Source organism: Lethenteron reissneri, chromosome 50, assembly GCF_015708825.2.
Source record: "Lethenteron reissneri isolate LAM-NWPU_2019-01 chromosome 50, ASM1570882v1, whole genome shotgun sequence".
In the NCBI taxonomy this organism is placed as follows: domain Eukaryota; kingdom Metazoa; phylum Chordata; class Hyperoartia; order Petromyzontiformes; family Petromyzontidae; genus Lethenteron; species Lethenteron reissneri.
This window is the reverse complement of record NC_083828.1, coordinates 1684376-1696611: the sequence shown is the minus strand read 5'-3', so window position 1 is coordinate 1696611 and position 12236 is coordinate 1684376. Positions and strand designations below refer to the sequence as shown.

At 52.5% G+C, this 12236-nt stretch overlaps 1 protein-coding gene across 1 annotated transcript; it reads right to left on the bottom strand.

Annotated features, from left to right (window-relative positions):
- Positions 1 to 2770: 2770 nt before the first annotated feature.
- Positions 2771 to 11393, bottom strand: LOC133355088 (spindle and kinetochore-associated protein 1-like). The gene is made up of 7 exons (XM_061572384.1): positions 11254 to 11393; positions 9790 to 9900; positions 8089 to 8213; positions 7340 to 7440; positions 6372 to 6563; positions 5098 to 5267; positions 2771 to 3780 (listed from the first exon to the last, which is right to left on the bottom strand). Exons 1-7 carry the CDS (start codon positions 11258 to 11260, stop codon positions 3632 to 3634), a joined length of 855 nt encoding a protein of 284 aa, XP_061428368.1. The 5' UTR covers positions 11261 to 11393; the 3' UTR covers positions 2771 to 3631.
- Between the last annotated feature and the right edge of the window lie 843 nt (positions 11394 to 12236).

Here is a 12236-nt window from a genome sequence, read left to right as displayed (position 1 = left end):
CCGGGGGGTCTCGCCACGTGACCCTGAGACCCACGCGGGGCGGTGGGGTTGGGGAAGGTGAGAGACGTGGGGGGGGGGGGTCACGTGACACAGCTGTACCTGGAGCCGACAGCCACGCGACACGATAAGAAGTGGTCGTGGGGAGTCCACGGGGGAGGTGAATTGGGGTCAATTCTTCGGTAACGGAGTTACGGGGTAGGCAGGGAAGGAGGGGGGTTGAATGGGGTTATCAGCCTGTGGGGCCGTTCATAAATGACGTCACGCGATTTTTGACCCCACCCCCTCCCATCGTCACAAAAAGTCAGACCCCCCCCTCAAATATGACGTCACAAAGCTCTGCACCCCCCCCAAAAATAAAACATGCTTCAAATCGCTTTAAACTATTGTCATCGTAGTGCGTATTTAATGTGGCGCTGCACTCTGATGTTGTAGGAGAAAACATTTATTAAAAAGTATATTTAATTAAGTAGAACGTGTTGTCTATATTTATTTAAAGTTGCGCATTTTGATGTGACGTCACATTTCTCACCCCCCCCCCCCTCGTTACACATCGTCTACACCCCTCCCCCTAGGTGCGTGACGTCATTTATGGACGGCCGGAAAGCGCCCCCCAAACTCGTCACAACTCGGGAGGCCAAGCGGGGCTTTATCCTGGACAGGTTCTGGACGAGCGGCCGCCAATTGTGCAGGGAACATCGTCGTTGTGGGCACGTGCGTAGCGTTCCATTGTTGTACTGCACACCGCTATGCTTCTCGCATCCTATGCCCCACGCCTTCACCAAGCCCCGCTAACCAGAGCGGTGAAGTATGGTCAAATAAATAATCACGAACCGCACCGCGGCATGGGAAGGCCCTCATCCAGCAGTGGCTTGAACATGTCAGTGAACCCCATGTAAAACAAACCATGCCTTCACATTTATCATTTGGGCCACATCCAACAGCTGATACGTTTATCACACTTAATTTGATGAGACTCGCAGAAGTGGAAACCGGTTCAGGGTTTACTTTGAAACAGACGCTGTTGGGATGAACAGGGGAAAAAAGACCTTCGGTTGACAATGGCTTGCTGGGTTACATGGCCCCTAAAGCCTCGTTGGTGCTTCACGTGGAGATGCCGGACAACGCTCGTCTGTTATTTCACGCCGCACACCCGAGTATGTAGAGCACAGACGCCCAGGAATAACACACCTGTGTACACACGACGATAAGCCAACGCACCTGTGTTTGTGCACACACACACACGCGGCTTACCGTGATGCCAGGTGACACCAGGCCAGGGGGCATCTGCTCTGCGCGTGGATAGTGGACTGCGGTGCAGTGGGGAGCGGTGGTGCAGCGGTTAGCGCTCTGCACTACGAACCCGGCGACTCGAGTTCGATTCCCGCTCACGACCAACACCGATGCCGACTATCTCAACCAGTCATGGGCCTCCCCTCGGGCGAGCGAGCCTCAAATGAGTACCTGTGTAAACATCGCCACTCGGAAGGCAAAGGCGGCCGGGCGTGGTGTTATCCACCCATAGGTGCTCGCTAACAGAATTTTTAGAACTGCAGTGCACACACGCGCGTGTTACTCGAGGGCCATCACACGGCAACAAGAACACTCCTAGGTCCATTAGGCCTGAAATGGGGGTTATTCCTCGGTATAAAATGTCCTCAATCTCCATTTCTGACGAGCCACACAGCACGTGTTGGTCTTCTCCGTTGGAGCACACGTGAAAAGTGTGATGCTGTGTCGGTCGTGGTGCATAGGTAGAGCGAACAAGGACCCAATAACATGTTTTCCAATAACACTGCAATGAAAGGAAAATAAATATTCAACGACGTTTCGGGGAAAGGATCCGTGTGTGCAATCTGTTCTCATGTAAATTAAATCTCGGGTTTCATTTCACGCTGGTTTTTCCAGAAATAATATGCTCCTTCGACTGAAAAGTCGTTTAGCAGACTCAATTTTACCAGCAAACTTCAGCGAGGCAGTCTCAATGGTCATTGCACGTTGCACACGCCAGGTGATTGTCAAACACGTCCAACTGGACAATCATTTGGCGCGTGCAGTGTATGAGTGACTTGTGAATTACGATTTGTAAACATGGAATAGCGTCGAGCCGGGAAAAAAACACTAGGATTCGAGAAGTGGGCATGGGACAAGGCCACGCCATGGTTGAGACTAACAACGGAATGGCAGACCGAAGACGGAGTGCGACCAGAACACCTAATGCGGAGAGCGATGAATCTGGCTCCTGTGCTGGGTGGTTACATCGTCTGATCACGAGGGGTGGTTGCAGCTTGGATGAGGCCTTCACCCAACAGTGGACTGGACTGTGGCTGATGAGGATGGATAGGCGGGACTGCGGTGGGTCGCGAAGGGTCTGGGGCTTGGCAAGTCACGTGGGAGCTGCCGTGACCCAGGGACTGGGCTCAGGCGCGCGGCGCCACCGCGTGGACAGAGTGGAAGACGGCGCACCGCGTGCGGTAAAGACGTCGGGCTTCCGTTCATTGCAATTGAAGGGGATGGCTACATTCGCATTTAGACTGGAGACGAGGGCGACTGTTGCACTTGTCCAAATCATCGGGAATGCGCCCGATCCCACCACCACCACCACCGAGCACAGTCGGCTGCGTATGGTGCAAAACAAATATTCAAGAGACAGATCTCCACTTCATGGTCATCACTCGTATTACCATCAACAACAATTATGCCTGAACTGTTCTCGCCTCGCCACCATCATCATTATCACCACACCACACACAAGGACCTAACTTTCACAAAACCAACATTCAAGTTTATTAATACACAAACTTACATTATATACAAAACTAGCTTTACTACCCGGCTTCGCCCGAGACTTGGATTCTTGTCTTGGATTAATACACGGCCTACGTGGAGGGTTCATATTCTTAGTTTTTTTCGGTAAAGTCACGTGCCGCATGCGGGTAACATCACAGATGTGACGTCACCACTCACTTTCCGTGAAAAATATATCCATTATTGCGCCCTCCTCCCGCCCCCCAAAATACAAAAGTCTTTTTTTTATACTTTTTTGCATTGTGTAGTCTGGAAGCTACCCACATGCCAAATTTCAAGTTTGATGCATGTCGGGAAGTATGCTCAACATTTCGAACAGACACATTCACAAATGTCCCTTTAATAGATATAGATGCGGGCTTTGTCGCCAGCAGAGGGCAGTGCAACAACAGCCATTGCTGTATTGGACCTCCATGCGCACACCCCTTTGGGGGGGTTGGCAAAGATAATGAACCTCGCCCTGTTGTGAATTGTATGTGGAGGTTTGGAAGGACGCCCGAAATCAAACAATAGAGAAGATGGTCACTCGTTTTTTTCCAGCGACGTGTTGGACAAGTGCGACGCTTAAGCCAAGAGAAATGAGGACGCCCAACCACCACGTTATTCGTTATTCGCACAATATATTTTTTTAGGAGGCAGCAGATAAGAGGGACGATCAAAGGGACAGCAATAATCTCACAGGAAGCACGAACACAGCGGCAGCCCGCACGAGGCAGCCACCTCGGCGGTCGCGAAACCTCCACCGGCGCCAGCACGACAAAGGCCCGACCACCTTGGGGGCGAGCGTGTGGGGGTTCGGGACAAGCGGCAGTGGCGCCGGCAGTGCTCAGAGCACCACGTAGCGCGTGAGCCCGCCCCCGCGCACCTCGCGCAGGCGCTGGCAGTGGCGCAGCACGCCCAGCAGGTTGAAGAGGCGCTTGTCCACGCGCAGCTTCGAGTTCTCGCGCAGGTCGTTCTCCACGAAGAAGCTGTGGCCTGGTGGGGGGGGGGGGCACCGTCGCATGGCTGTCACTACCGTCAACTTTCCGACAATTCGTCAAGCAAAAACTCAACACGTAGGTACTCTTAGGCTTTTTCGGCAAAGTCACGTAGGTAAAAAATAAAAATAGAAGTAATAATAGAAATAAAATAATAAATCACGACGTTTCGGAGGCAACACAAGTCTCCGTCATCAGGTGGGACCCTCGCAGCTAAAATTACTGCATCAAGTTCAAATCTAGAATTAACACGTAGGCTTTCGCGACCAATATTATTCTGGCGAATTGCCTGATGATGCTGGATGTAATTACCAGCGAAACGTCGTACTCAAAAATTGTAAATGTTGTGGATTCACTCTTCAACACATCGATGGGCTAAAGTAGTGAACTATTTGTCACTTTTGTCAACGTGACACTTTTTTTGCTGATTGGCCGTGTCGGGTGGTGGAGGGTTACGACACATTTATAAATAACGCGATCTGACCCAAAAACGTTTATTATAGCTATTTGTTAAAAGCGACCTGGCTATCACGAATGATAGCTCAATCAAGTGGATTATCTTGTGGAAATTTATAGCAGCCAAATATTCCAAATACATGTTTCTAAATTTGGGAAGGAAAAACCAGAGGACCCGGAGAAAAATCCACACAACCACCAGGAGGAGAGAGACACGCCAACTCCAAATATTCTGGCGTCAGGGTGGGGATTGAATGAGCGACCTCCTGGATAAGTGTGGAGCAAGCGTTTCTGACAAATAGAACACGCGACTTGATGATTGGGCCGCGGCATCACCAAACAGTGGCGCTTGTGCCACTCGTTGCATTTGCTCGCAGTTCGTGCCCCGCGGTTGCCCACGTTCATACTCGCGGGGGCATTGACCATGAAGATGCGGGGGCATTGACCATGAAGACGCGGGGGCATTGACCATGAAGATGCGGGGGCATTGACCATGAAGACGCGGGGGCATTAACCATGAAGATGCGGGGGCATTGACCATGAAGACGCGGGGGCATTGACCATGAAGACGCGGGGGCATTGACCATGAAGACGCGGGGGCATTGACCATGAAGACGCGGGGGCATTGACCATGAAGACGCGGGGGCATTGACCATGAAGACGCGGTGCCTGCCTCAAAGTGGACATTGCAGATGAAGCAACCTTCGAAAATGTAGTCGGATAGCGTGTGCTGGTGCCCCAATCCGATTGAAAATGTACTCCCCGAGCTACCGCCTTTCTGGTTATGCGTGGCGCCAGTAGGCCGGCGGTGAAGAGCAGCAGTGGGGGGGGGGGGGTATGGGTACGCTGGCCAAGCCACCTTTGGTGTGCGGGGTCTCCTGCTCGCGGTAGACACGATGCCGCTTGACGGCAGCCTCCCCGAGCGAGCGCTTCGGCTGCCGCAGCAGCGTGTACTTGGAGGCGAGCGCGCAGTTTATCTCGTGCACGGTGCCGTTCACCTGCTCGTACGCCATGCGGCCCTTCAGGTACCTGCGGCACACACGATGACGTCCTTGTGCATGCGTTGTTGTTGTTCTGTGTGTTGTTTATCCGGTGTATACAATGCAATTCGTCACCTCGAATTAACCTGCCGTGATTCTAAAGGGGCCGTGTTCTTGGCCGTGGCTCGCCTCTGGTTTGATCTCCAACGCTCGCGCTCAGCCATGGCTTGGGCTCACTCCGCTCATGGAAATCCCGATCGTGGCTGAGATCATGCACGGAGCAGTCAAGATAAACGCATGATTTGAACCGGCTCAGTTGAACCAGAGCAAAGCCCGAGACCGAGTCATCACTAACAATAAAGGGCCTCAGTTCACGATTGCTACTACCCACGTGCAGTGCTCGGTTCAATCCTGCTTCTGAATAACGCCGGTGCTTCGGGACTCGTTCCATTCTCGTGTGATGCAAGAGATCGAGGAATAAATGATGAGCAACAACAGCTGTTGTTTGCCACTGCACAGACATAGCACACGCACAGATAGACAACGCATACACAGGTGGCTGTTACTCCAGTCATACCACAGTCGTACCACACGCACTGTAGTAAACCACGAGAGTATGCGGAAGAGGAATAGAAAAACTTCACAAACTCTCTCCTGAAGCCTTCTTGTGGCTAACAGACCTCAGACATTGGCATTTTGCCCCTAATCGTATTACTATATGCGAGGATAAAAACCACACACACGAATGTCTACACGCGACAACTACAGCCGCTGTGCGACACGAAGTGATGGTGACACCAACACGACGCTTGTGCCAGGCTGGGTGCGCTTTGAGGTCACGTGAAGTGTTGAAGGCTTGCTTGTAGCGCACGGGTAAGACCCAGGTGTTGGCGGTTAACGGACCAAGACGACCGTGTGTTCTTCATTCACATCGACAACAGTAATTTGTTTTGAATGGCACTCTTCTTGTACTCAGTCGTGTCAATACTTTTTAGGCGACCAGCTACTTCTCGATAATGTCAGACAACAGTTGCACTCTCACGCAGGGGGGCCCGCAAGGATTCGCAGTCTAGGGCTGCCTGCGAGGTTCCTGGGGACCCCGAGGGATCCAGAGGAACCTGGGCAGGGGTGAGGGGGAGGTGGGGAAACTCACGCTGGCACTGCCTCGAACTCGCTCACGGTGAGGATGTTGATTGCGGGGATCGGGGGGGGCGGCGGTCGCTCCTTCTTGGGAGGCTGTGCGGGTTGCAACGGGGCCCCAGCGGTCGCCTGGACCCCCGCTTGGGGCCCCAACAGCGGTCCCCCTTGGGCCCCAGTGACATGGGGATCACCACTGGCCTGCATGCTGATAGTGCCAAGAGTCACGGCGAGGTAAAACGTGCGTTAGTGGCTTTCAGAAATCAGAGTGTCACTGAATGGATGATGCAAGCCACTCACTGTTTGGTGTGTCCCTAAATCAAAATGTCATCATCATCATCATCCGCCATGATTATCTATTCACTGCTGGATGAAGGCCTCCTAAAGGCCATCGTTATATCTCCTCAGTCTTGCGAAGCAACTTTCATCGAACTGCTTACGTTCTCCGATCCATGATAAATGTAAACAATGTGAGTGACGCTTGCGGTGACAGAAGAACACTGACCAGCGTGGTTGAAGTATGGTCAAACAATCACCACGACTGACACATGGGGAGGCCCTCAAATAGCAATGGATTGACAAAGGGCTGTCTGGATGTGTATGTTGAACTTCTTTCGCACTGTATGTAGCCAACCGTGCTCAATCGGAGGTGCGGGTGAAGGACAACAAACAAAACACATAAAGCAGTTATAAAGACATTAGTTTTAATCTAGATTTAAAAGTGCATAGCTCCAGTGGCTTCCTAATATTGCAAGAACGTTCCAGACGGCCGCAGAAGCACATCTGAAAGTGCGTCATGCAGTGACCGTCTTTGTTCGATAGTTAACCAAAAGCTGTTGCGATGATGACTGGAGTTTGCGTGATGGTTTATGCTCCTTGACGAGATCAGCAAGGCACATACATACTTGCATACACAAGTGTAGGCCAAGGGTCATGCGTCTCCCACGCGTACAGAGCTAACCCTCACACAGGTGTCTCCCTCACCTGGCCACTAGCGGAGGCTGCTTCCCGGGCAGGTGCTTTGGCAGATTCTCAAGCATGTGCTGCAGCGATTCGTTATTCCTGGTGATTTGCGCCATCACCGCCTTGCGACCACATACACATGCACACAACGACCCCCCCCCATAGTTGTAGCAAACCGTTGCGGAAAGTGCTGTTAGCGAGCAGCTTTGAAGGCCAACATAGCGCAATGCTGGTTTTTACGCACCGCAGCAGGTACTCATTTAAAGCTGAGTCTATTTACTATACTACAATTTTTATTTCACAAAGTAAAGCCCAATGAGCTATATAGCTCTGTTTCAGAAGCAACCTGGCCACAAATAATAGCTCAACAAAGTGGCTTATCATGTGGACATGTATATAGAAGTCAAATACTCTAAACGCATGTTTATAAAATGTGGAGGGAAAAACCGGAGGACACGACCATGGGGAGAACATGCAAACTCCAAATATACAGCAGGCGTCAGGGTTGGGATCGAACCCAAAACCTCCTGTACACCAGGTGAGGTAGTTAACATCTCATCACCACGGCAAGATGTTAAGGCCAAGTCGACCAAGGGGAGGTTGTGAGGACCGATGTTGGCCATAAACAAGAATCGAACTCGGGTCACTGGGTTCATAGCGGAGTGTGCCAACCACTGCACTACCGCTCCCCTACACATGAAGGTCTCCTGTACAGCCACACAGCAAGTGCTGTTCGTGAATACTAGAGGGCCAGCGACAAGAGCTCTCACCTGCACTTCGAGCGCAACCTGGTTTCGCTGCTTCTGCAGCTGCTGCATCTCCTGCACAAGTGCCTCAGCTTCCTGCAGCTCGGACTCCACGCTGTGCAGCATGCGCACTAGCCACTCGTCATCCGCTGTGGGCACACAACGAGGAAAGCTGTGATGAGGTGTTGAAAAGCTGGGAGGTGTAAGGAGCTGTGTGAGGAGTACAGAGCTGTGAGGAGGTGAACGGAGCTGCTAAGAGCTCCTTGAGGTGGAGGCGTGAGGAGCTGAAGTGTAAGGAGCTGTGGGAAGGTAAGGACCTGTAAGGTGTAAACAAGTGTGAGGAGCAGCAATGAGCTGTGAGGAGGTCAAATGAGCAGTGAGGTGTAAGCAGTTGTGTGGCGTGCTGCAAGGTTTGAGGAAGAGCTGTAAAGAGACATTTGGTGCAGAGACGTGAGCTGGGAGCTGAGGTGGGAGCTGAGGTGGGAGCTGAGAGGAGAGGTGGGAGCTGAGGTGGGAGCTGAGAGCTGAGGTGGGAGCTGAGAGGTGAGGTGGGAGCTGAGGTGGGAGCTGAGAGATGAGGTGGGAGCTGAGAGGTGAGGTGGGAGCTGAGAGATGAGGTGGGAGCTGAGAGGTGAGGTGGGAGCTGAGAGATGAGGTGGGAGCTGAGAGGAGAGGTGGGAGCTGAGGTGGGAGCTGAGAGATGAGGTGGGAGCTGAGAGATGAGGTGGGAGCTGAGAGATGAGGTGGGAGCTGAGAGGTGAGGTGGGAGCTGAGGTGGGAGCTGAGAGGTGAGGTGGGAGCTGAGAGATGAGGTGGGAGCTGAGAGGTGAGGTGGGAGCTGAGAGATGAGGTGGGAGCTGAGAGGTGAGGTGGGAGCTGAGAGATGAGGTGGGAGCTGAGAGGAGAGGTGGGAGCTGAGGTGGGAGCTGAGAGATGAGGTGGGAGCTGAGAGGTGAGGTGGGAGCTGAGGTGGGAGCTGAGAGGAGAGGTGGGAGCTGAGAGATGAGGTGGGAGCTGAGAGGTGAGGTGGGAGCTGATAGGTGAGGTGGGAGCTGAGGTGGGAGCTGAGAGGAGAGGTGGGAGCTGAGAGATGAGGTGGGAGCTGAGAGATGAGGTGGGAGCTGAGAGATGAGGTGGGAGCTGAGAGGTGAGGTGGGAGCTGAGGTGGGAGCTGAGAGGAGAGGTGGGAGCTGAGAGATGAGGTGGGAGCTGAGAGGTGAGGTGGGAGCTGATAGGTGAGGTGGGAGCTGAGGTGGGAGCTGAGAGGAGAGGTGGGAGCTGAGAGATGAGGTGGGAGCTGAGAGATGAGGTGGGAGCTGAGAGATGAGGTGGGAGCTGAGAGGTGAGGTGGGAGCTGAGTGGTGAGGTGGGAGCTGAGTGGTGAGGTGGGAGCTGAGTGGTGAGGTGGGAGCTGAGTGGTGAGGTGGGAGCTGAGAGGTGAGGTGGGAGCTGAGTGGTGAGGTGGGAGCTGAGTGGTGAGGTGGGAGCTGAGTGGTGAGGTGGGAGCTGAGTGGTGAGGTGGGAGCTGAGTGGTGAGGTGGGAGCTGAGTGGTGAGGTGGGAGCTGAGTGGTGAGGTGGGAGCTGAGAGGTGAGGTGGGAGCCGAGTGGTGAGGTGGGAAGCGAGAGGTGAGGTGGGAGCTGAGAGGTGAGGTGGGAGCTGAGAGGTGAGTTGTGAGGAGGTGGTGTGTTGCGAGGAGGCGAGCTGCGATTGCGTATTTCTTCACCGTCCACATCTCGGATCTGCAGCGCCAGCCTCAGCGCGTCCACCTTGGTCCTCACCAGCAGCTCCAGGTCCTCCACGCTCTCCACCATCACCACTGCCGACACGGCCTCTCCTGCAAGGCGACATTGGAAGTGAGACGACAATTCAAGAAGGTTGCACCGAACAACTCAAACAGCAACCAAACGTAATGGCCAGCTCAGACGATCACTATCATCACAGCCTCCACCTGCGGGCAAAAACAACGAACAGCAGCACAGCACCCAACAGCGTAGACCATTTCCAACATCACAGCTTCACCTGCAAGCAAAACCATCACACAGCAGCACAGCACAGGCCGCAGGGTTCCTCATTGCACGGCCCGCGGGCCACTGGCGGTCCCTGGTGGCCTTTAGTGCGACCCCCGATAACCACCCCCCACCACCACCACGCTGTCAAACCCCAATGGTTAAGTGTGTGGCGGCCCTCACACTGATTGTGTTTAATCGGAGAACGTGGCCCCCCCTCTAAAAACCAGTGAAGAACACCGACATAGAGACCACCACAGGGGGGCACAGCGTCACCTGCAGGCACTCATCACACAGTCTCGGCCACAGCAGCAGCAGTGTCAACACGGCTCCGCGAAACAAACGAGTCGAATTTAATTGAACAAATTTGGCGGAATGAACCCGATGTGCGAACTCCGAGTTGACTGCTGATCCACACTGAGGCCATCATCGTCATCTGCAGTCACTGCTGGATGAAAGCCTCCTCCCCAACCTATTACGTCTCTCAGCTGTTCAACACGTGGATAAGAGAACATAAGCAAGTTAGAGACATCATCAACATGAAACGCGAGGAGTTGTGAGCTGAGGAGGGATGCTGTGAGGTGCTGTCGAGTCTTGTCTGGCCGGATCGAGGGGGCTAGACGGGCACGGCCTGGACAAGAGATGGAGCGATGTGGTTACAGGAGGACGTGGAGCTGAGTGGACTTGCTGTTGACCGGTACCAGCGGTGTCAAGATCGGCCGCTGTGGAGGAGGCTCGTGAAGGACGCTACTGGGCAGTGCCAGGCTAGGTGCACTGTGAGGCTACTGGGAAGTTGGAGGCAGTCGCCCTCCAACAACAACAACGGAGGGTGGAGGAGCGATGCTCACAACAACGAGCGGAGCGCCGGGCGGATAAAACGCAGCAAAGTTGCCACAGAAGGGGGCACAGGCGGTGCATCAGCCACGGCAAGTGCGGGGTCGACACTTCACGTGGCCTCAAAGTGCACCTAGCCTGGCACAGGCGCCGTGGGAACCTCATCGCCACTTGGCGGCTGTTGTTGTTGTTATCGATTGTAGGTTCACACTAAAGCCATCATCAGCATCGGCCAGTCAGTCCACTGCTGGATGAAGGCCTTGTCTCAAGCGCGCCGCAATCAAATTACATCTTTCGAGCATTTAAAATCTCCTCAGACGAGGCGAACGAAGGGAGAAGTCACTCACCCGACATCACTTCCAGTTTTTGTCCCCAAGAGTTGAGGTCTTTAATGTATAATCTCGGTTAAGGTCTTTAATGTATAATCTCGGCTGAGGTCTTAAACTCCGGGCCCAGCTCTCCACGCCGCTCTCGGGATTGAACAACTTCAACACGAATCGATTCCAGTTCAGTTTCGGCATAAAGAGAATCGATTCTATACCTCACCTATGCACCCAACCGCGCGTGTACAATTGATATATTAATGCAATTAGAAAATGTATGAAGTACATTCAGTAGTTTTGTTTTTATGCGTACAAACACGAAGTACAGACTATAAATGACATTAAAGGAATAATCATATTATGGAATCGAATCGCTAATGTATTGTTTGTAAGTTAGGAATCGGGAATCGGTCGTGACGAATTTCAAACGGATTCCCGCCAAATTGGGCTGGGCGGTGACGCCACTACCGACAAAGGGAGTTCAGTTAAAATAAAGTTAATTTAGTTAATGAAAATGGAGCAAAACAAGTTCCACTCGCTACACAATGATCATTCACGCGGCATTAAAATAGACAGCACGATCATCCACGATCAATCACTGTTGAAGGGTTCACTTCACCACACACGCCGTTGACATCTTTCACTGTCCCACAATGTAACGATTTATTCACCGACTGTGAAGATAATTCCTATTCTGAGTGTTCTTTCAAGAGAATACCATGAAGTCATTCGATTTGTGAAAATGTGGTCAGTAACATATAGCACTTGTGCGGCGGTGTTTCTCGCCAAGCAGAGTGGCGCAGCGGAAGCGTGCTGGGCCCATAACCCAGAGGTCGATGGATCGAAACCATCCTCTGCTAGCTGTTATTTTTTTTCTTTTACTTTAATGAACAATCACTTTTTTATTGTCATTAACATTACATTTTTCATTGTGGAAAAAAAACCTACCTTTTATTATTTAGTTACTATGTATATAGACGTGTATTTCAATGATTTTTCAACAAATT

Bases quoted from the DNA above. Each gene is read 5' to 3' on its own strand.
- LOC133355088 (XM_061572384.1), bottom strand. The intron at 8,214-9,789 runs GTGAAGAAATAC...GTGTGCCCACAG, and splicing joins GCAGATCCGAGATGTGGACG to CGGATGACGAGTGGCTAGTG. The intron at 3,781-5,097 runs GTGGCTTGGCCA...CCCCCCCACCAG, and splicing joins GGAGACCCCGCACACCAAAG to GCCACAGCTTCTTCGTGGAG.